The sequence below is a fragment of the Spea bombifrons genome, chromosome 10 (genome assembly GCF_027358695.1).
Source record: "Spea bombifrons isolate aSpeBom1 chromosome 10, aSpeBom1.2.pri, whole genome shotgun sequence".
NCBI classification, from domain to species: Eukaryota; Metazoa; Chordata; class Amphibia; order Anura; family Pelobatidae; genus Spea; species Spea bombifrons.
The window spans coordinates 5,424,462-5,448,057 of record NC_071096.1 but is presented as its reverse complement, the minus strand read 5'-3'; the positions used below and the strand labels follow the sequence as shown (position 1 = coordinate 5,448,057).

Genomic DNA, 23,596 nt, shown 5'->3' with positions numbered 1-23,596 from the left:
CTTAGATTCAGGAGGCGTATGCCTATCCCATGCATGTTTAAATCTCCTCGCTGTATTAGCCTCTACCACTTCTGCTGGGAGACCGTTCCACGTATCGACTACCCTCTCAGTAAAGTAAAAGCACCTTGCATTACACCTAAGCCTCTGACCCTCAAGTTTTAGATTACGTCCTCTCGTTTTAACATTTCTACTCTTCGGAAATAAACGTCCCTCTGACTCGGAGGGCAAGTCATTGTCACGTGTCCTCTCTACCTGATTCTTATTCAACGAGTTGGAAGTTGGGTCTACGTGTAAAATGTGATTGAAAGGAACATCTTTGACACACTGTAGGTAACGTGTCTTCTGACTGTGAACCTCATGTAATTTCTCAACGTTGCCCTCCTTTTCATGAAGGGTCTGTAAATTCCTGATATTTGTAGGCGATGCCCAATCAGATGGATGGAAAATATTTGCCTTTTATGAACCGAGAACCCAATATCAATGAATTAAGTAACGTCGGGCAGTTTGGGAGACATCAGGGCACATGTCCTGTGTCCCGAATTCCCAGCTAGTTCCCAAGCTTTGTGCTTTCGTACGCGTGACGTACAAGCCACACGCCACGCGTTTTTAGAGTCGGCCATGTCTACTGTTGGCATTACCCGAGGATCGGGCACCAATGTATCCTGTCATGTTTATCTTCTCTTCCAGAGACAGTTTGGTTTAGGGAGAGGCAGCTCGCCCGCTGCCTGAGACGTGTTGATAACTCGGGTTGGGTGTGGACCTCCCCACCGGTGTCCCTCGACAGCATCGGTGACCACAGACGAGCCTATGAAACTGCCCCTGTGTAGTCATTCTAAGGGGTAACTTACTAAAATGCACTTATAGCTTATTTTCACTTTTTTTAAGAACCAGAACTTTCATAATTAAGCGTTTCTCCCTAAAAATCCCAAATTTGCCTCTTTTTTTATACGTACAGACATTTCTGTTGGATCGTTCGTGAAACATGACTGGGAAAGGTGTAACTAAATATTATTGCAACTACTGGCTTTTTTTTTATTTTTTGCTGACGCCTAACCTGCTGTAATGCCCCGCTGGGCTCCGGTTATCACGCGTGCTTCTGGACTCACACTATCTGTCCCTGCTTACTCAGTATAGATAAGTTACAGACATCAGGTCCCTAAGAGAGACACGTTTTAGATGTTATCTCATACAGAGGATCAGGGATAAGCAACCTCCGCGCTTCTCTTGGCTACAACTTAGTGAAATGCTTGTCTACGGATGATCGGACTTATAGTCTACGGCGGCTGGCTTGTCACATGCTGAGTTCCTTCACAGAATACTAAGAGAGTTCTGTTCACAAGGGTTAATGCGCTGGCTGGACAGAATTTTTGCATTATGATTCTACAGACCGTCTACCCTTGAAGGAGAAACCGTCTCCTTCTCACCTATCGGTTACTGCTTAGTGAATAAACCCCAATGCCAACACATGGTTTAAGAAAAGATGAGCCCCTCATATTCTTTAACTCCAACTGGTGTTACTCTTAGACAGTTGGAGGGTCCAACATCATGTAGAACATTTAAGATCTGTAGGTCTACAAACGCTACGATGGTTGTCCTGCGTTCTTCTCAATTGCCCAAAACGGACTAGAATTTCTCTACAAGATTATGGTGCCACCTAACCCTGACTCGTGGACGAGTTGGGCTCATAGAAGATACGTATCTGGACATCCATGAACAGGGAGTCAACAGGATCCCTCTCCTCCTGAGACATGTCCGGGTTCAATGAGGAGTGGATGCAGACGTTAGGTTAAAGCCCTCGGTTTAGCGGTTTGGCCCATCGCTTTCAAGCTTTCTGGACGGGTTGGCATCTTAAAAATTACTTAAGAGGATCATTCTCTGGGCTTCACACCAAATGGGGAAGGAAACTATGGAAGGTTTGATATATTTGACGACTGTTTCGGTGTCCGAGGCTTGGACAATGTGCTCCTAAAAGGGTTAATCCAGCCCCTGTTTAATATTCCTCTATCTAACCCCATATCCTGAGCTGTGTTCATTCGTCTCGCATGTACGGCAGATATTTGGGGTCACTTCCTGTCTGGGTGAAAGGCCCGCGGAGAGTAATATGACCTTCGGAGACAGAGAAGGGCAAGAGACAGGAAGTGGACCCACTTTCCTCAGGAGGCATCCACGTGAACTTCCTGTGTGTAATAATCACCTGTTTAAAGATTTATATTGGTTTCCTATAACCCTGACATGACAGCATGGCGCCCAGACACGTGCCCACGCCTTACAAGTGACAGTTTGGGGAACTTGTAGGATCTTTGACGATTTTGCCTGGAATGAAGATGCATGAATGGGGGGGATACCCGGTCTACCCTATACCCTTTAACCATATCCGAGCATCCCAGTTGGTGGTTTTCTCAACGCTATATCACAGCTGAAATCCCTGCTTGAACACAGGTGACTTAAGCCCAGAATATATTTACCTTCTGAGAAGTCATGGTCCTCGTAAGGACTATTATTAAAACCATTTGGTTGCCACGAATCGCTACAATAGGATTTTTGTGATATGGAAATAAACATTCAATTAACATAAAACCATTTGGGTCTTGCAGGAGAAGCTCGCCAGGGTTAACCCCTAATATGACGCCTATGGAAGGTGAAGACATTAAATGTTCCAAACCAATCAAAGTGAAATGCAGATCTCTAATTACCCGCCAGCATACCTTCGAGGTGCAAAATTTGGCACATATAGGAGATTTCGCACAAAGAGCCATTCTGCTGTAAAGTGGTGTGAATACGGCAATTAGCAGGAACATTCTATCGGTTGCTATGGCGATTGCTCCATTGTTATGCTTTTGCGCCAGAAATGTTCTTTATAGCTAAAACCCACTACCTATTTTAAAGTTTTAGTCAGGAGGGGTAAATAGATATAATTTATTATAATTATTATAATTATTATTTATTGATTTATATAGCGCCATCAGATTCCGAAGCGCTGTACAAAGGGTAGACGGGACATAACAATTATATAACATAACAAGGTGACATCCAGAAACCACAGGTGAGGGGGGGGGCTAAAATCTTTTGGACCCAGGGCCCCTTTCAGACCCTAGGAGACTGTCTTTAAGACAGAAATGCCAACACATTCCAAAGTCCAGTTATTGTTTGGGGGTTATTATTGTCGCCCCTCCTCTGCCGCTCGTCGGATTAGCGCTCCGTGAAGCTGGCGGGCTCCCATGCTGTGCTCTGTCCCAGTTCCTGTATGGCCAATTTCCTGCCGTCCGCAGCTGCACGCGGCGTGTCGATAGGACGGTACGGAGCAGATGGCTTCCTGCGATAGTTCCCATTAGCACCCCAAGATCACACTTTATCCATATAGCTTGTCAAAAGTGCCAGCTCTCCCTTTCCTTCATCATATCTATGATTCCCAGCAGAGCTGAGCCAACCGTGGCCGGCGACTTATTCAGGAAGGTCAAGCTGGGTGAAAGAACTGTGCCAAACGGCATCCAGATCTCAACGGTGACAACTTTCATGTGCCAAAGCGCCTTGTATAAGAGTAGATTTCAATACAGTTACACATGTACTGCAACCCCTATGAACCTCAACCAGCCTATATGGCAAACTATCTCGCAACAGCTGACGTGACCTGTCCCCCCCCATCATTATTCTCAGCCTGCCTTAGCAGACGATGCCCAGAAATAATTATTTGGTCATTCCGTTCTTTGCCCCATTTCAGATTTTCTTGGAGCGCTCAGTTCAGGCTTATAGCATGTAGGACAAAAGGACAGCACTGATAGGCTGAACAGCGTAGTTGCCATTGCACCAACAAAAAAGCTTCTTAATCCCAAACCTTTAATTATGATTTTATGTCAATTTGGAGGAAATAATAAATTGTTGAATTTAGTTAAATTGTATTGCAGTCATTACGTCATAAATGTTCGGATCAAAAATAGAATTTTGGGGAAAGGCATGTATAGTATTTTAATAACTGACTAGTTCTTCAACACCCCATAGAACTTTGTGGCTTCAGATCAGTGGAGGAGACATTAGGATAGATCCTCGTAGAAGGTAGCGAAAAGGTTTTTGGGCTCTATGAATAGATTTAGATTAACTGAAGAAGAATGGGGGGTTAGGGGGGATTCCTCGGTGGGGCTTAGGGGTAATAAAATGAGAGGATCAGTGGATTTTGTAGATGTGCCCATTGAGGGATAAGACAGGGGAGGTTGCTTGCCCCACCGCTGAACGCAATCATTTTCATTGCACAAACGTGTGAGTTTTGTGACGTTGCCAGGATTTTTTTTTTTAAATAGGATGTTTTACCCACCAAGAATTTTCAGTAAAAACAGGAAATAAGGCATCTATTACTCCGGTGTCAACTCTTCAACAAGGACCACATTTCAACATTGCCTTTGTAATTTCCTGTCTGTCAATTGTGGGGATTTTAACCGACTGGTGTTGGGGCTGCCTAATGGGATTCCAATTAACAGAGCAAACCCAAAAACAAACAGGGGTTATTGAGTAACACGAAATGGAATGCGAAGCAAAACATTCTCCAGTCTCCAAAACACTTTCCAGAAGTGGACTTAGGCTACATGGGGACAATAAATGTACCTGTATACCTCCAATATCTCCCTGGATAAAGAGAGGCAGTCCCTTTTTTCTCACCAGACTTTCCTCTTTTTCAAGGAGCTCACATGATTTGCTGAAAATTATTTCCACAACCTGATAGGAACCCCTGGGGGAAACATTGGTTTTTACAAGCCTATAGAAACTTGTGGATGAAACATCTGTTTCTACAACCCAATAGGAACCCATGGGTGAAAAATCTGTTTCTAAAACCCAATAAGAACCCATGGAAACATCTGTTTCTACAATCCTGTAGGAACCCATGGGTGAGATATCTGTTTTTACAAGCCTAAATGAACTTGTGGATGAAACATCTGTTTCTACAACCCAATAGGAACCCATAGGTGAAAAATCAGTTTCTACAACCCAATAGAAACCCATTGGTGAAACATCTGTTTCTACAACCCAATATGAACCCATGGGTGGCATATCTGTTTCTACAACGCAATAGGAACCCATAGGTGAAAAATCTGTTTCTACAACCCAATAGAAACCCATTGGTGAAACATCTGTTTCTACAACCCAATATGAACTCATGGGTGAAACATCTGTTTCTACAACCTGATAGGAACCCATGGGTGAAAAATCTGTTTCTAAAACCCAATAAGAACCCATGGAAACATCTGTTTCTACAATCCTGTAGGAACCCATGGGTGAGATATCTGTTTTTACAAGCCTAAAGAAACTTGTGGATGAAACATCTGTTTCTACAACCCAATATGAACCCATGGGTGGCATATCTGTTTCTACAACCCAATAGGAACCCATAGGTGAAACATCTGTTTCTACAACCAGATAGGAACCCATGGTAACATATTTTTTTCTATAACCCGATAGGAACCCATGGTACCATATTTTTTTCTATAACCCGATAGGAACCCTCCGTAGTTAGCAAGCTCCTCTGGAGTCATACCATTGAAGGTTACTGAAGATGCAGCGCTCATTTTCAGCCACCATGCCTGACTCCAGCAAACTTTAGTAATTGTTAAAGCACTGGAATTTGTATTTTAAAAATACTTTCCATGCCTCCATCAGCCATAAATTACCACCTCTCCTTTATACACCTAGAACATCACCCCCTTAGAGACTACCTACAAATCCCCTGCGCATTTTATGGGAATCCTCATATAGCATCTGTAGGCTACCTGCCCCCCCCCACGTGTTACAAAGCTCCCTCTCCTACTGAAAGTAACGGCTGGACAGAAATCGTTAATAAACAAATTATCTATGAGGAAATATGTCTAGGTGACCCCCCCCTTTCTACAGTTAAAAAGAAGAAGTGAAAGAAAACCATTAAACTGGAGTTAAGCGAGAGGATCTTTCTCTGTTGGAACATTGACTCCAAACCATTCTAATTCCACTTATAGCCATTTAAAGGTCCGAGCATCCTTTTCCTGCAGGACAGTCCGTAATCTGCTATTCTTTGATTACTCTCTGGCTCCTCTTGAAGCTCCGATATCTCTACAGCTTCCTGCCTCATTCCATAAATATTATTTTGCCTCAAGCTCAGGGATCACAAGGTCAAACGTCCAGTCTGATCACATGTCCAGACATCAAGTGGCCCAAGTTCACTAATTGCCCCGCTGTTATTTTTATTGTTATTATTCTTGGAAGAAGAACAATACTTGGTGGATTGCAGAATGGATTTATTATTAATTATCCAATAATACAAAACATTTAAATGGAGGAGAAATCTTAGAACAAGAGGTCATAATCGAAAACAAGAACGTCGGAGGATTTGATGTCATTTAAGGAAGTTTTTTGTTTACTTAGAAGGTGGTAGGTAAGTGGATCAGCCTCCCAGCGGAAGTAGTAGATGCTAATACAGTGAAGGGATTGAATGGGATAGACATACTGCTCCTGAATCTAAGACGAGACCAAGAAATTATTAAGGTTTGAGTTTTTCAGCAGGGAAAAATGGGCGATTAGATGGGTTGGGTGGTTCTTCTATGTTTCTCTGGCTTATCTTGTACTTATAGGGTGTCCTTTTGTGGAGGCGCTCCGGGAGGCCAGGTTCACGGAGCGGATAGCAGGGAGAAGCGGGCCAAGAAAGAAGACAGAAGAACTAGAAGAGGCAAGACGGCGATACAGAAGCAACTGGTGGAGAAGGTTGGGAGACATTGAAATGCTTTGTTTTCTTTTGTTTTATTGGAGGGTGTCTTCTCGTTTTCGGACATTCATACGAATTAACAAAATTGAGAAGTTTTGTTAGCTATCATCAAGATGTTTTAGGAGGAAAGAGGGACATCAGCATACCTGGGAACTCTCCGGGTTTGACCCTGAGATTGCCGGGTCAAGATGGACATCAAGGTAGGAAAGAGGGACATCAGGGAAGAAAAGAGGGGCATCAGGGAGGAAAGAGGGACATCAGGGAAGAAAAGAGGGGCATCAGGGAGGAAAGAGGGGCATCAGGGAGGAAAGAGGGGCATCAGGGAAGAAAAGAGGGGCATCAGGGAGGAAAAAGGGGCATCAGGGAAGAAAAGAGGGGCATCAGGGAGGAAAAGAGGGGCATCAGGGAGGAAAGTGGGGCAGAGGGATTTGGGTCCAAAAGAGGGGCATGGGAGCTTTGGTGTCCTAGTGTTCGGTTCTTGCAGTAGAACCCCCCGTGGATGCACAGGGTGTGCCGGCTCTCAGGAGTCATATCGAAAAATGAGGTTTTGCAGGCGAAGGAAATGAGTCAGTCATCAAAGACAAGTCCATCCACAGGGACGGCCCGTAATCAGTATTATCCCTTTACAATAATACCATTTCAGAGAGACGGGGGAACCAGAGCACCACGTAGTCATGTAAACTGCTTCCTGTATTTGCCAAACAAAACCGCGCAGCCCGGACTATTCAGCCTGGGGGTTTCTGATAACTCAGGACAAACAGCAATAATTCGCGATAACGGGAAAAGTTGCAATAACCACACGGATCCAGAAACACTCACCAGGGAACTCCAATGCTTCTTTTTGGTGTGAATTAGTTGCCCGTATTTTGATCTTCAAAATGAACCTCTAAAGGGGGGGGGGCGCTCCACGGTAAAAAAAACAATTCTAATGAAGGTTATTGAGTTTTACCTTTTTAGGCACTATGGGGGGGGGCAGTTGGCCGTATGGTATCTTACCCGGGGGGCTCCCTTAAGCCAGGGATAAGATATTATTAGCACTCCTGATAATACGGGTTATATATAAGATAGAATTCTGGTGGAAAGTCTGAATCGTAGACCATGGAGACCAATGGAATGCGCCTGTTAACAATTCCACCAGTTGCTATGGAGATAAGACAACTATTTGAACTAGAATGACTGTTTAACGTTAATCCCCATTGGGTTACCGCGTAGGCAGCCGGGATGGTAACATGGGGGGGGGGGTCACTCATTAAAGAAGAACAGTAATAGCAAATAGCTTAGCTCCCTTACTCCATATCTCCTAAATGTCTCCCCTGATGCCCCTTTTTTCCTCCCCTGATGCCCCTCTTTTCTAGGAGCTCGGAATGTCTGCTGGGTATGAGGGTATCGCAGGGTTCTACGGCCCTAAAAGTAACAATAATGTGTTTATAAACTACAAGAATTGTGTTTGTAAATAAATTTGTGGAAATAAAATATTTTTCAGCTGAATTCTTTTCCCAGTTGCACAAATAGCTATCAAGTAAAGCCCCCTTCCCGTTACATTGTACTGGCATTCATATAGCGCCGGCAGAGTCTGTAGCGCTGTTACAGGGGAGAATAAAAATTAATAACTTAATGATAACATTAACACGTATTAAGACGCAACGGTACAGAAGGAGAAGAGGATCCTGCCCTTGTGAGCTTACAATCTATTAGCCATCTACTTCTTTATCCAAACCCCTACAACAATAGCGTTATTTGGCCTATTATTATCTGACAAAGGCATTTCGAAGAAGAATAATGCAATTTATTTACACAATTTAATTTAAAAAACCCGTTAGTCCCCGGCCTTATCTTATATCTAGCTTAGCCTTATGCCTATCCCATGCTTGCTTAAACGCCTTCAATGTATTAACATCTACCACTTCTGCTGGGAGGCTATTTCATGCACCCACTACCCTTTCAGTAAAGCCATATTCCCTGATGTTACTTTTAACCCTTTGCCCCTCTAGCTTAAGAGTACTGTCTACATCATTTAATTGTACCAACCAAAATGATAGCGAATGTATAGGTAGCCATATGTATAGGCATACAATAACAACCATGCACTTCATTGTTATTTAAGGGATCATTTGTTAGATGTCAGCAGATTACCGTACTTGGGAACTTTATAATAAGCTGACCACGAGAGTCTCCAACTGGAAGGTCCTTCTAACTTTACTTATGAAAACCATGATTGGTCACCTGGTAAAGAAATTCTGTATTAAGTCACCTGTATTCAAGCAGGGATTTCAGCCGTTATATAGCAATAAGAAAAAGCACCAACTGGGATGCTCGGATACGATTAGAATTGAGTGAACCATGAGACTTCCCACGTGATGCCTTAGCGTGATACATGTTGGGCACACGCATACCTCCCATATCATATCACTATAATTATTATTACGGTTTTATTATATATATATATATATATATATATATATATATTATTGTTATGGGCTATAATTGTGTTAAGTTATACTGTTCCTTTAAAAGGCTTTCGACGTTGAACTACAAAAGCAGCCAGTTCCGTTGCTGCAGCAACCCGCGAAACGCGTCGGATTTGTTTACTCAGTGAGGACTCCCCCCTCGCGGACCTCATTTTAATTTAAAGAGTTTATTTAAATTAAATATATTTAATTAAATTAATATATTAAATTAAACTTTATGAAATTAATATTTTTCATTATATTTATTTACATTGATATATTTAATTACATTTTATTAAATTAATCTATTTAATTGCATTTTTTTTAAATTAATATATTTAATTAAAATATTATATTTCATTTAAATAAATTCTTTAATATTTAATTTTATTTTATTACATTAATATATTCTGCGTATTCAACGCTTGGTGTAAGTAGCCCATTATGGCACGGGGGCTTAAACCGATTTAATAAACACAATACTACGCCAGCCCTTTGTTGCGTTTTGTGCTCTAGTTCAACGTCCTGCCGTCTCATTCTTTACAGGAACTTCACAAAAAGTTGTTTGTTTGTTTTATACTTTTTAGACTTTTGAACGTTTACGTTTATTGTAAAGTTTACTTTTATTTGGTATATTTTACTGCTAAGCGATATATTGGTCTGATTGATTTGCCCCGGCTTTCTTATCGCCCGTATCATATAACGGTGGGATGATATTTCTACGTTAAGATTCCCATTTATTTTAAAGAATTTACGAAGGTCGCATTTGAATTCAACTGGATTTCGGCTTCTGCTGAGAAACGCATTGAAAGAAAAGTGCAAAACGCCACCTAGTGAAGAAACGGTTAAACGTTTGTCATCAGCCGCAATGCTACTTTTTAGCCATGGATTATTTTTTATTATTAATTGGGTTTTTTTTATTTTTTCCGGGTAATTGAATTCATTCAACTTATTAATTGATGCTAACATTTTTTTTAAAAAATCAGGCTATTGAAAAAATGTTCTTTGGGGGCAGCAGACATAAAAAGTCCATGTAAAGTTATTCCAGCGCATAAAATTACATTTAACTCATTGAGTGCTGGCCGATTCCGTAGCGCCGTTCAGCAGGGGATTGCGAAATAAACAATAATATTAAAATTGACTTGATACAATTTGATTATCACAGGTTAAGGCATACTGATGGAGGCGAGGAGGACTCTGTTCTTGTAGGCTTACAATCTACTAAGGGGTTAGGGGGATCACTTGGATGATTGTAGAGGGGGTGACGTGGAGGAGGCACATGCAGAGTACATGGGAAGGAATGGGTGTCGGGGGAACAGAGCAGACAGAAGCCCCCGGATAGCATCATATTGGGATAACGACTGGTTAATATACCCGGGAACTTTCTGGCTCCGGCTACCTGGAGCCCCACATGCAGGATGCGGCTAGGAAGTCCCGCTGAAGTTGGTGGACCGTCCCACCAATGCGGGGAGCAGGGCATCTCCCAACTGCGCCCCCTGTTGTTTCCCCTTAGTGACCCAGAGAAGCGGCGCTTCACCAGGTAGGTTCCCCCGGTACGCCGGTGAAGCTCGACTACTATTATAAACTAAAGCTAACCAGAATGTCAAACGAGGAGGCCTGGACGGGCCAATGGAATACCTCCGACAACTACGGCTGGCCAATCGGGGTCATCCGCAGTATGCATTCTACCAGACACCGGAGAAAGAAATCAGGGACCGTCCCGAATCCTGCTGAGCTCTATGCCGGTCCCGAAAAGCAGGACAGAGGTAGAGCTCAGCGGGACACAGCCGGCAAAATCAGGACTGCCCTGCGCAATGCCGGACAGTTGGGAGTCATACAACAGGCATACCAGGCAAATGATGATTCCGCGGTCACCGGCTGGATACATGCGGCCAGCGGCTTCATGTACGTCATTAATCAGCTGCTGGCCTTAAAGCGGACAATTTTAATCGCCCCCCCGGTCCCTCTTTTCGTTAGGAGCCCCCTGAACATTTTCGGGGTTAAGGACAGCGATCTATAAAGTTATGAAGGGATTCAGGTATGATGTCAGGTGCTGGTAATGCATGCTGGCATCGCAGCCTCTCCACAGACTATGAGGCCAGCGGCAAGACGGCGTTCATTCCTCGAGATCGTGGCAATTCTTGAACGCAGGTGAATAAATATAGACTCTGCGATCACGAGGCCTATTTCATCAGATCGCGATCTTTCCCATTTATAATCAGCTGCTCTCCATAAATGTCTTTAGTTTTATTACAGTGCAAAATAAATGGTTAATTTTAATAAGCATCTAAACCCACGCGTGTTTAAATTCCCTCACTGTATTAGCCTCTACCGCCTCCGCTGGGAGGCTGTTCCGCGTTAAAGTGGTTCAGTTTCAGAGAAATGAAAGTGAAAGGTTGCACTGGGGAAGGGAAGAGCGCCCGCAATAAAATCAGCCCTAGTGCAAGTTCAGACTCTGCCGCTAATAACAAATACTCTATGTTTGGTTTTCTGCCGATCGTTATCTGACACCCGCAGACGCCCGCATGGACAGCCCCCTGCGCCTCCCTGCTCAGGCATTCACTTAGACAGCCTCCGCAGGCAGCTGTAACCCACTCCCTTCCGCAGGGTCCTAAAGCACTCCCGCTGTCTCCTTATTGTCCGTTGCAGCTGCCCCGCGCGCCGGAAGGACCCCAATTCTCTTTCATCTGCCCGCGAATTCCCTACAAAAGGAAAATCCTCGCGCGCGGGCGCAGCTCTGTTGCGGAGGCGGTGTTGCTCCACTAAGCTGTGGCTTTACGCAGACGGGTTTTGGATTCTCCCCAGGCACTGCAGCGGACAGCCACAAACCAGGTCCCCGGCCGTGTAAATCCCTCCGCTTCCTGTGTCTCGGCCTCATTAGCTCGGTGAGGCGGCAGCGGCGGGGTGGTGACTCCTCTCTCTCACACGAAACCTCACTCTGTGCCCAGCAGTCAGGCCCCGTGACTAACACACCGCGGTGATCCTGGAAGGTGCGGATACCATTTGCGAATGGGGGGGTTGGCGAATCCGTTACCGGGCGGGGGGGGGGCGGTGTTGGTTTACGTTACCGGGTCGGCCGTAAATGGAGGCGTGCACAGCCCACCTGTTAAGATGAGGGGGGGGGTTACAAATGGTGGATGGAGGGTTTATTGTAACGGGAGCAGTTGGGAGGCCCTTTTCCGGTTACCGTAACTGAGCGCCCGTGAGTGTAACGCAGTCCGCATTGTCTTTTTTTTATTATTTATTTAATGTAGGCTATTATTTGCTTTACATGGATTTACATGTATATTTTCTATCTATAGGTTGTGTTTATGGCTATTGTAGCCATGTGTTATATATAACTTTATCCCAACTGTACAACACTATTTCTGTGTAGGTCATGTTCTTAATTTTTATATTAACCATCGTAAGCATCGCCATAACGGTGTTCCTTATATAGGTGTGTGCAAATATATTATATATTCACAGCTTTCCTTTTATGTAGTCATCTCCTGTATGAGAATAAAATATAATTTATATTATGGCTCCCAGCTCTGCTCACTACATGTATTTCTTCCTTTCAGATGCCCTCAGCCACCAGCACCAAGGCTGTTCCGGGCCCCAGCGATGCAGCGCCTGGTACCGGAAACATCCAGAGTGAGGCCATGAAACAGATCCTGGTAGTCATCGATAAGAAGATCCGCAACCTGGAAAAGAAAAAGGTCTGGGGGCTTCTATTGTGTGACATCCTACTATGCAATGTAGACGTAGGAGGTGCTGGGGGCCGCTGCGGCCAGTGGGTGGCTTTGTATGTGGGCTTGTGCTGGGGTTGTTAGTGTTGCCATCCCCAGGAGTTGGCTGATCTGACACTAGCCACTTCCTGGGCTGTTAAGGTATAAAGGAACATGGAGACCCTGTAACCGGCTCCTTCTGTGGCAGAGGTCGGGGTCTCTAAAGAGGAAAAGCTTTATTTCTATTTACTTTCAAGATTCTTAAGGAGACAAATAGTACAAGCTAAACGTGGAATCTGACGATCTCTTGGATATTTCCGTAACATTCGTGCTCGGAGAGCGGGGTGTCTGGACGGAGCGCATCCTTCCAGCTGCTACAAATACCACAAACTGGCTCTGTGGGGGTTTGTAGTTTCCCCAAAGTGGGACGATTGCCCCCAGAGGACTTACTCTTTGGGAGCGTTAAGCGTTGTATGTTTATATAGCGCCGGCAGGCTCAGTAGCGCGGTTCCAACGGGAAAAGTAAATAAGACAACTTAAATCGTTAACAGACGTACGGCAGGAGAAGAGGGTTCTGCTCTTGTGAGCTAACAGTCTAATTCACAGATTTAGGCAGAAACGGCAGCTTTACCAAGAAGCGAACTTTAAAGGGCTAAGGCATTCTGGAGGCTGTCTTTGTGCCGCTCTGACCCGCCTGCCGGTTTCTGGAGCCCCAGTAACGTTTGTTCGCTGGCACCGTTGCTTTCGTGTTGGACAGAAAGGGGCCGATCTGCTTGCTGCTGCGGCTCTATGTACGGAAACAAACCTTAACAGGAAGTGAAAGTGGCTGAACGGCGCGGGAGCGGCGGTGGCCCCCACAGACACTGATGGGACCACTTCTTGGTCTCTCTAATGCTGCTGCTGGAAGCAGAATAAAGAATGTTTACTAAAGAATTGGTGGCTAATAAAAGAATGTGACCCAGAGATGACCCCACGCGTGGGTTATTGCTCTGTGGGGTGTATATTCTGACTGGTTTTATGCGGAATAAGGTGTTATTGCTGGTGTGGGAGGCGGCATCGGTCTTGTATGTGGTTAGGCGGCTTGCAGACAGGTGTACTGCGCGCCCCCCCACCCCCGTGTACTGCCCCGTTACAATCTTCCGGGATCATGTGCCCTCTTCCAGCTGCCCTCTACTACTCTGTAGCGGTGGGGGTGATACCCGATACCCCATCAGCATGGCAGGCTGTGGGCCTCATTGTTGGGCTGCCCCCCGAAATCCCTTCCCTCTCATGGCTCCGGTAAACCGCGCACGCAGCGGCTCCCCGACCGCTATTCTCCAGATCCCGCCTCGGGTACTCGATATTCGCAGTCTGGGAGGGCCCTGCACACAGCTAGGCCGCCGCTTGGGCGCGCGGGGTCCCCGGCCCCATTGTCTGACTCCAGTCCCAGGATGTCGCACATGGGCTAGGCCGCGGCCAACATGGCGTCTCCCTGTGCCGGAGTGGGGGGGCGGGAGGCAGGGTATCCGGCCTGCGGAGCTCTGCTGCCCGAGAGGAAAGGGCGGAGGGAGATGGAAAGATCCCCGCATCATAACCGAGCCCGACCGATCTAACGGCCCCATCGCGGCGCAGGGAGCTCGGTTAAAGGGACACACGGGGCCATATGTATAGAGGGCAGTTACCATGGAAACCAACGGAATGTTCCGCTCATTGCTTCACCTTTGTCTGCAGCAGTGTTTGGGCTGCATGTTAGGGTTGATCTGGGACTAAGTGAATCCACCTTATAGAGGATTTCCGACCTTAACTAAACGCCACTTCTCACTCGCTGATCTCTGCGTTCCACATTTAACGTTTACTTAAGAGGAAACAAACTCAACTGTCTGCTTTGTTTGGTAGCCCCCTGTACCCTGATTAAAGATTATATAGAATTCACAGACCCATAGAAGCCTTCTGTAGATTAAACCTAATGAGATAAACTGATATGCTGTGTATGTCTAGATAGTAGGTTCACTCTCCGGAGCTTTAAAAAAAAAATCACTACTTATTCTCAGGGCTTTTGTCTGATCAGTTAATTTAAAGAAGCGTTAAAGTCTATATGATGGCCCGGTGTGTAGCTTTTAAAAGATTCACCTTAAATAGATATATGTGGGGAAGTGTTACACGCTAACATTCAAATCTTTGTCACTTAGAAATGTCCTTGTGTTTGAAAGAAAAGCATTCTGTCATTTAAAACATGAAATGGATCACAAATCACTCCTGTGGTCCAGTGGCCCTTTGACTCCTGTGGTCCAGTGGCCCTTTGACTCCTGTGGTCCAGTGGCCCTTTGACTCCTGTGGCCCAGTGACTCCTGTGGCCCTTTGACTCCTGTGGCCCTTTGACTCCTGTGGCCCTTTGACTCCTGTGGCCCTTTGACTCCCGTGGCCCTTTATCACTCCCATCACTCCTGTGCGCCAATGACACGTTGCATTCGCTGACCCAAACTCTTAGTTTAATAGGCTAATCGATGGTTAGAAACCCTTTTGCAATTGTTACAGCCAAAAATGTCCTTTTTCATGGGAACAGCTCAGTGACCCTAAAGCTTTAGCTGGTAATGTGTGTGAATATTATGTATCCCTTCATATACTGATGGATATCTTTGATTTCAGGGCAAACTGGATGATTACCAGGACCGAATGAACAAGGGAGAGAGGCTGAATCAGGACCAATTGGTAAGTTTTTATAAAAGCAATTTACACAACACACTGGAAATTAAATGTAAAAGGGGTTACTGCACCAGAGGGCTCTGTCTGCTTTGTAATACCCCCTTCATGGCTTCATTTGGGGAAATTTTAGAACATGCTATTGTATGTATGTATGTAGCTCACCTTCTGCGCTGACTAATATTTTCCTGATTAGGATGCCGTGTCAAAATACCAGGAAGTTGTAACAAACATGGAGTTCGCTCGGGAGCTGCAGAGAAGTTTCATGGCGCTGGGTCAGGATGTAAGTAGAAGAGATGTGATTATTGATACAAAGAATGGGGACTCATTACTTAGTACAAAGCTTGATCTATACATTGAGCTAGCCTATACATATTATGTTGATACAATCACAGCTGCGGGTTGGCTGATTGAAGCTTCTGCATTTATGATCTGGTTGTCGAATAAGAAACTTCTCTGTTCCAGATTCAGAAGTCAATAAAGAAGGCAGCGCGTCGTGAGCAACTCGTGCGTGAAGAAGCAGAACAAAGGCGCTTGAAAACCGTTCTTGAGTTGCAGTTTGTCCTCGACAAACTGGGTGACGAGGAGGTCAGGAACGACCTGAAGCAGGGGGTGAATGGCATACCGGTGATGTCCGACGAGGAGCTGGCCGTCCTGGATGAGTTTTACAAGCTGGTGGAACCTGATCGTGACCCATCCGTCAGGTAAACACACAGACACGTGCGATAGAGAACGTCAAACATGACAGATTAATGAGGCTGTGTTAATCGCCACAAGCTAATGTTTGTCTCCTCTATACAGACTGTCTGAACAGTATGAACAGGCCTCCATTCACCTCTGGGATGTGCTGGAAGGGAAAGACAAGCCTGTCTGCGGAACCACATGTAAGTTGCGGATCTCTGTCCATGCGCTTAGGTATGGCCAATCTGTCCTGATAAATGCACCGTGATCAGCGTTGCCTCCGGAGACGTACGCCGTGCGTGGTCAGTGTTATAACATGACACCTGCTCAATGCCCGCTTGCTTTATTTGGCAGGGACGCGTTTTCTGGCAGATCCTTAGTCAGCAGTAGTCTGGACACGTCCCGCTCCCTCAGCAATATTCCTGCTGATGCACTGAGCGCCCACTTTCTAGAAAGCAGCTGCAAAACCAGTACTTCATTACGACTGTCATTGTAAACATTCCCTATGTAAATACTGTAAAAGTTACAATACTGAACATACAGATTCTTATTCACAAAGCACCAACATCCAAGGCATGGCACAGAAACTGAGGGTCCCACTGAAGGATTTTCTGATCTGTGGCTTTTTAAAGAAAAAAAAAAAAAGCTCACCCTTTTAATGGCTTTAAAATGCACAAATGGGTGCATTCAGTAATATTTACACTTCTCTCCAACTCCCCCCCTGCTGAAAATAGACAAAGCACTTCGGGAAACCCTGGAACGTGTCCTTCAGAGCAGCTATTTTGACAGCACCCAGAACCACCAGAACGGTCTGTGTGAGGAGGAAGAACCACCCACAGCGCCACCTGTGGAAGAACCCACACCCGAGCTTGGTAAGGTCTTCTTGTTCCGATCCATGCCCTTTTTTTACAGCTTTGTACAATACTTTTAATGTGATGCTTATACCGTGGGAAGACTTCTAAATGTTCTTAACACATTAGAATAAAGGGTGTGTAGAAACACAGCCGGAGGGACGTAACTGTATGATGTGAGAGCTGAATTCTGTCGCCATTATTTACTAGAAACCGAAGCAGTGGAAGAATACACTGAGCCTAGCGAAGTGGAGTCTACAGAGGTAAGACCTTGTGTTGGTCCGCAGCTTGGGGCTAGTTATGCATCCGTCTCATTACCTGGAATGCTGACGCTGCGTTTCTTCTCTGAAAGTGTCTGGAACTGTGACAGCTCTTATGTCACTTGGGGAGTATTTCCCCACGTTAACTTTCCATTGCTCCTGACTTGCATTGAGTGCTCAGTGATGCACTGAGGTACAATGATGGTGGCCCTTGTGCCGCAAAGGTGGTTTGGGGGGAAGTGTGCATGGCAGACGCGTATAGCTGCCTTGGGATCACGCAGGCTAATCTCTTTTGTGTTGCAGTTTGTGAACAGGCAGTTCATGGCCGAGACCCAGTTCAGCAGTAGCAGTGAGAAGGAGCAAGTAGACGAGTGGACAGTAGAAACTGTTGAGGTACGACTTCATTTTGGACCCCCTCTTTCTCTCTGGGGCATGTTGTGGTCTGCAGGGGATCTTCAGGTGTCTAATCGCATTTTGTTCTCCTGCAGGTTGTAAACTCACTCCAGCAGCAACAAGCAGCATCCCCGCCTGTTCCTGAACCCCATACACTAAACCCAATCACTCAAGTCCCTCCTGATCCCATTGTGCAGCGGCAGAGAGTTCAGGATCTGATCGCCCAAATGCAGGGTCCGTACAACTTCATGCAGGTAAGTGAATCCTGTGTTCTTGTGGGTTCTGTACTGCATCGTATATAATTATAGAGCTGCTCAGTCATGTCATCTGCTTTGACAGGACTCTATGTTGGAGTTTGACAGCCAAGCGATTGACCCAGCCATTGTATCTGCTCAGCCCATGAACCCAGCTCAAAGTATGGAGCTCCCCCAGATGGTGTGCCAGCCTGGTAAGATCCAAGACAGTCATTGTGGCCTCTCCGTGCTGGATTTAACACTTTAGCTTTTTGTGTTAAATGCCCAAATCTTCCCCTGTAGTAGTTCTAGTAAAAGTCTCTCATTTAGAACCATTTCAGGGAATGGCAGGTAAAATGTACCTTTCATATCTTAGAACTGGTCATTGGGGTGATTTCCGCAGTTTAAGATAAATGGACTTGGGAGAGAATTTTACCCACAACTTATGTAACTCTCAATACAGGAGAGCGCTGTGTACTACGTACTGCTATGCATGTGGGACATAGCATTAAAAACCGATATATTTCGAACTTGGCTAGACACCAGTAACTTCAGCTTCCAGAAGAAACTTGTATGATGTTTGCAATATGAGTGATTTCAGTTAAGTCAAGTTCTCTAAACCTCTTTTTGCAGTCCATTCTGAGCCAAGGCTATCCCAACCCAGCCAAGTTGCGGATTCATCACAAGTAAGTTGACATGTGCCAAAGATGCTTTTTGGCAGCCATAAATGCAGCGTCTGTATAAATATATTAAGAGCTGGTCGGCTGAGGTTCCTGTCTTTCAGAAACCCTGTTTTAGAAGCTTTAATGCAAGATGTTCCTTGATACTAACTAACTTAATTTTAAAGGTTGCACTGGTATCTTCAACAACTGAAGGCTATAGCAGCTCTCCACAGATCTATCAGCCTTCTCATCCCAATGAGCAGAGACCCCAGAAGGAATCCATGGAGCAGATCCAGGTGGGTTTTTTTTGTTGCTGGAGTGACAGCTAGATCAGTTTTGGGTCTGGCAGTAATCGGTACTAACCTGCTTCTTAATCCTCATCTGATACAGACCTCCTCGTCCCTTCCCGTTGCTTCCCAGCCCCAAGTGTTCCAGACCGGGTCCAAGCCTCTTCCCAGCAGCGGGATCAATGTTAATGCTGCTCCATTCCAGTCCATGCAAACTGTGAGTAAATCCAGAGTATGCCTGCTGTTTACTTCTTGGGACTGGTAAAATCTACATTGTTTTAATGTCTCAAATTATATGGAGTAACCAATGCCAGTGTTATGGCTCCTAATGAAATCCTTATATACTCCCTAGGTTTTCAATATGAACGCACCCGTTCCTCCTGTGAATGAGCCAGACACGCTGAAGCAACAGCCCCAATACCAGGCCAGTTATAGCCCAACGTTCCCTGGCCAGCAGCACCAAGTGGAACAATCAGATCTTCAACAAGAGCAGCTTCAAACAGGTACCTTTTTTAAAGCAGCAAACTGAGAACAGTGTCTATGGAAAGAAACCTGTTTTACACCAACCCTGAAACCTGCTTAATTTAGAACTTAACGTTGAGTCTTATACGAGTGCATAATCTATTTATGGAACTCAAAAGTGTTAATGTGCTTCTGAGTTCTATACCCTTGTGTTACTGAAGACAGAATCTGAAATCTACTCCAGGAAAGCCAGTACCAGATCCATCAGATTCATGTTTTGTCCTGCAGGCTTCTATAGAAGTGTGTATAATGTGCGTACATTTTATATATTTATATTTTGTTCCCAGTGGTAAACACTTACCATGCCGCCTCAGAGCAGCCCCACCAAGCCGCCAGCCACCAGCAGCCTACGCAGCAGAACACTGGCTTTCCTCGGAACAACCAACCTTTCTACAACAACCGAGGGATGACTCGCGGAGGACAGCGTGGCAACCGGGGATTGATTAATGGCTATAGAGGGCCGTCCAATGGCTTCAGAGGTAACTTTCTCAGACCATGGCTCACTGAACCCCGTATAGATGTATAACTTGTCATGTTTTTAACTTCAGATAAATGCCAGTTACGTATAAACTCTTTATACTGCAGAGTGCAGACTCTGTGCACTTGGTATGTTAAAATGAGTGTAGGTGAATATCATGGCAGATCTGACTTGGATGGCTTTGCTTTAGGACCTGATTGAATTTACATGAAATGTGAGGAAAAATCTCCATATCTAGCACTGCTAATTTTTTTTTATCTATCCCAGGAGGATATGATTACCGCCCCACCTTCTCTAACACTCCAAATAGCGGATACACACAGCCGCAGTTCAATGCTGCCCGCGACTATACAAACTACCAAAGGGTGAGGACAGTAATCTGATGCATTTAATAGCATTTATCCCGTTTTGCGATTGGCCATGTCTACCTAATGGTTCCGTTTGTGACGTCCCAAGCTAAACATTTGACTTGTATCTTGTGTGTACCCTCTATACTACATGACATTAAATGATGCCTTTAAGTCTTGAGCTTTTTGGCAGACTTGGTTTGGTCGTAATCTGATTTTCACTTTCCTTCCCAGGACGGATATCAACAAAATTTTAAACGTGGTGCCGGGCAGGGAGGTCCTAGGGGAGCCCCTCGAGGTAATGCTCAAGCGATGCATTCGTAACTCCGCTGCAACAGGAGGTGCAGGCCTGAGAAGTAGATGGAACTTTTTACCCCCCACCCCATAACATGACTAGATCACGTCAGCCACTCAATCTCCCCAGGTCTCCTACATTTTGGAGCAGTAACTCATTTCGCTTCTGCCGGGTGAAATTTACTGCTTTCATATAATTTGTAAATGATCAGTTTTAACATCCGGGCAGCAGTTCTAAAAGCTGGCTGGAAATCTTTTTGCTAGGTTATTTTTTGTTTGTTTTTTAACCACAGAATCTCTCCTGAAAACTTGAAGTTTAATTTATTTTTCTTTTAAACTTTACTACGTCGCTGCCTTTTTTTTTTTTTTTTTTCTTTTTCCACCCCAGATGGGACAACTGTATCTTCATTTTAAATTTGCAAACTAAACTGAATAAAAATTGTTTCTCCCACTGATACTAAAGCCACCCCAAAACTCCCAAAATTTGTGAATCGTTGCTTGAGTTTCAATAAAGTTGTGTTTAAAGTCAACTGCAGCTGGTTGCGGAGTTTTTTTGTGGTCTGTTCTTCTTGAACTCTGCTTTCAGTCGGCATTCGCTACGTAACGCAGGATCCTATGAGCGATGCGATACTCGTCTAAAGCTACCGTGAGCTTAAACATGAAAGTTGCGATTACATATTCGCGGAGAGCTGTGACTTTTATTGGTGTTATGGTAAAACATGAATGGGAATGGATTTTGGTGTCTGCGGTCATCCAAGGCTACTCCGTGCAAACAGAACTCTTCTCCAAAATGGTCTGTGAAGCCGGTGTTTAAGGATTCACAAGCTTGTATTTACTTAATTTATGGAAAAGCCAAATGGCAGGTGTTTTTTGGTATAAAGCATTCCGGTTCACCTCCACCGATATGCTTGATGCAAAAATAGTGATGTTACTGCGCACCTGCAGTGTAAAGAAAAAAAAAAAAAAAAGGAATGGAATATTTTAAATTTGTCCACTTCCTTCCCTTTTATTTTCTTTTCTAGGTCGTGGAGGACCACCAAGACAGACTAGAGGGGTGTCACAGATGGGCAGCCAACAAGTCAATTAGACATCACTGACACCGGCTGGTGTGTTTTATTGGACGTTACTCTGTTCTGCCAGCAAATCTTATTCCGAGGACTAGTTCTTAAGTTTCCTGTTCTTGTTTTTTGAGTCTACAGTTCTCTGATATGCAAAAAAAAATACAATTCCTGTATTGCATGTTCTTCCTGCTTCAGTAAAGAGCCAGTGGCAACTCTGTGCCTCCTTGGTCTTGAAAGAGTGGTACTGATTTATTTTGTGTAAATTGTGGGGGCTCTTTCCCTGAATGTGGTGGGCTTTCAAGCACTTCTCTATAGGTAACCAAGCACAGTGGCTGTGAAAAACCTTCCCATCAAACCAAGAGTTGGCGCTGTTTGGGAGAGGGCAGCATCTTGCCGATATTCATTGATTTCATGTACAATAGGGGAATCAGTTTCAGGAAGAAGAGACCTGCAGCCACTTCAGTACAGTGAGGTTTGAATACTGCTTGCCTAGGGTCTGGCCTAAGGGCACCTAAATTTTTTTTTTTTTTTTTTTTTTTTTTTATTCCCAATATTTGCTTTTACCCTTTGTCATTGGATATACCGTCTTGCCCAAGGCTGTAAACGGCTGTAGCTGCCACTCTTTTCTCCACGGTAAAACAAAACTGCTGTACGTGGATCATACTCGCTCTGTGAAAGAAGAATGGTAATCCTGGCAAATAAAAGTTCATGAAGTTTTACGTGTAACTGTGTGCGTGTGTTAAGGGGCTTATTGTATCCCTCTCTAAAATACTTTGAGACATATAATATAGGGAACATATGCTGGCAATTATCTGGTATCCCCTCCTTTTAATGGAGTTCAGAAGTACGTAAGCTCAGTCTTCTAGCTCGTGACAAGTGACTCAAGTGTTCTTAAATCATATGTAGAAGATAACACTGCAACACTCAATCCAGTGAACTGCTACAGATTTTGGGTCTCAACGTGACCATTTGGGACATGCAGAAAGGAGTCGTTCACCCTCTTTCTTGGCACAGCCTGTCTGTTTTTTTTATCAAGGTCACTAAAGCCAAAGGCGGGTAAACGCAGTCTGTACTATGTAGTGTGCTTTTGTGTACTGGAAAGTCGTACCTTGCCGTACAGAGTAGAGCAATATCACAATGAACACTGATTCTAAAACGAAGAATACTTGTTCTGCCAGAACCTCCGCATAATCTAAGACGCACCCATCTCCCGTTACACTGAGCAGGACTGTTTGTGGTTTTTCTTTTTAGCATTAAAGTGTCCAACATCAAAATTTGTGACCTACAGGAACATTTTGGGTAAAGCAATTTTAAAGGAAAACATGGAAATTTAATGTAATTTGTACTTGCTTAAAAAAAAAAAAAGTGTGTGTGTGGGGGGGGGTTCTACAATACCAAAAAACACTGAATTCAACCATTTCTGGGTCACTTCAGAGGTGGACACAGAGCATCCCATAAAAATATCAGTGTTCGCTTCTCCAAATGCAATTTTCCAGAAAAAATACTTTTGTGTTTCTGCCTCAACATTTAAATCTGGTCAGCAAAGCAAGCAATCGGTAGACATTACTGGGGCATCAGGAGAGGAAAAGGAGGAATTTGGGTCTCAAAGGGGGACTGAAAGCTCTGCACATCATGTACGTCTGTATAATAATTTTATCTGGACAGCAGTTAGGTAACAATTTCACTTCCTCAAACAACATTCATGTTTTCAATAATTCACAGGTATAAACTATGTCTACTAAAACAAAAAATACAATTTCAAAAGACTTCTTTATCACATAAATTTAGCCCATCCTATGCAAACAATGAGCTGTGGCAGTTTACTATATCTGATTCTGAAGCAATACTATCTTCACACCCTCAGATTACTGAATGAGAAAGGACGTGAGTAGAGAGCCAAACGCACGTGTTTACTTATCTACTACGTCATAGGCACGCGACGCCTAAGCCAAAGGCCCCTCCCTTGGGCGACA

At 44.5% G+C, this 23,596-nt stretch overlaps 1 protein-coding gene across 2 annotated transcripts; it reads left to right on the top strand.

The window, feature by feature from the left end:
* The first annotated feature begins 11,959 nt into the window (after positions 1-11,959).
* Positions 11,960-21,859, top strand: CAPRIN1 (cell cycle associated protein 1). 2 transcript variants are annotated; one of them, XM_053448592.1, is made up of 19 exons: positions 11,969-12,155; positions 12,729-12,866; positions 15,501-15,563; positions 15,751-15,837; positions 16,020-16,258; positions 16,356-16,438; positions 16,970-17,107; positions 17,297-17,349; positions 17,650-17,739; positions 17,835-17,993; positions 18,079-18,187; positions 18,606-18,658; positions 18,820-18,930; positions 19,025-19,138; positions 19,274-19,424; positions 19,731-19,922; positions 20,189-20,286; positions 20,503-20,566; positions 21,585-21,859. In XM_053448592.1, exons 2-19 carry the CDS (start codon positions 12,729-12,731, stop codon positions 21,647-21,649), a joined length of 2,007 nt encoding a protein of 668 aa, XP_053304567.1. In that variant the 5' UTR covers positions 11,969-12,155; the 3' UTR covers positions 21,650-21,859. The 2 variants fall into 2 exon arrangements, with proteins under 2 accessions (XP_053304568.1, XP_053304567.1); XM_053448593.1 differs by lacking the exon at positions 20,189-20,286 and having other exon boundaries at positions 11,960-12,155.
* Positions 21,860-23,596: the final 1,737 nt, after the last annotated feature.

What these genes read in the sequence shown, in the direction of transcription:
- CAPRIN1 (XM_053448592.1), top strand. Translation starts at nt 12,729, where the DNA reads ATGCCCTCAGCCACCAGCACCAAGGCTGTTCCGGGCCCCAGCGATGCA. An exon ending in AAGTTGCGGATTCATCACAA is followed by an intron (nt 18,659 to 18,819) that starts GTAAGTTGACAT and finishes TTAATTTTAAAG; the next exon opens with GTTGCACTGGTATCTTCAAC. An exon ending in ACTATACAAACTACCAAAGG is followed by an intron (nt 20,287 to 20,502) that starts GTGAGGACAGTA and finishes TTTCCTTCCCAG; the next exon opens with GACGGATATCAACAAAATTT.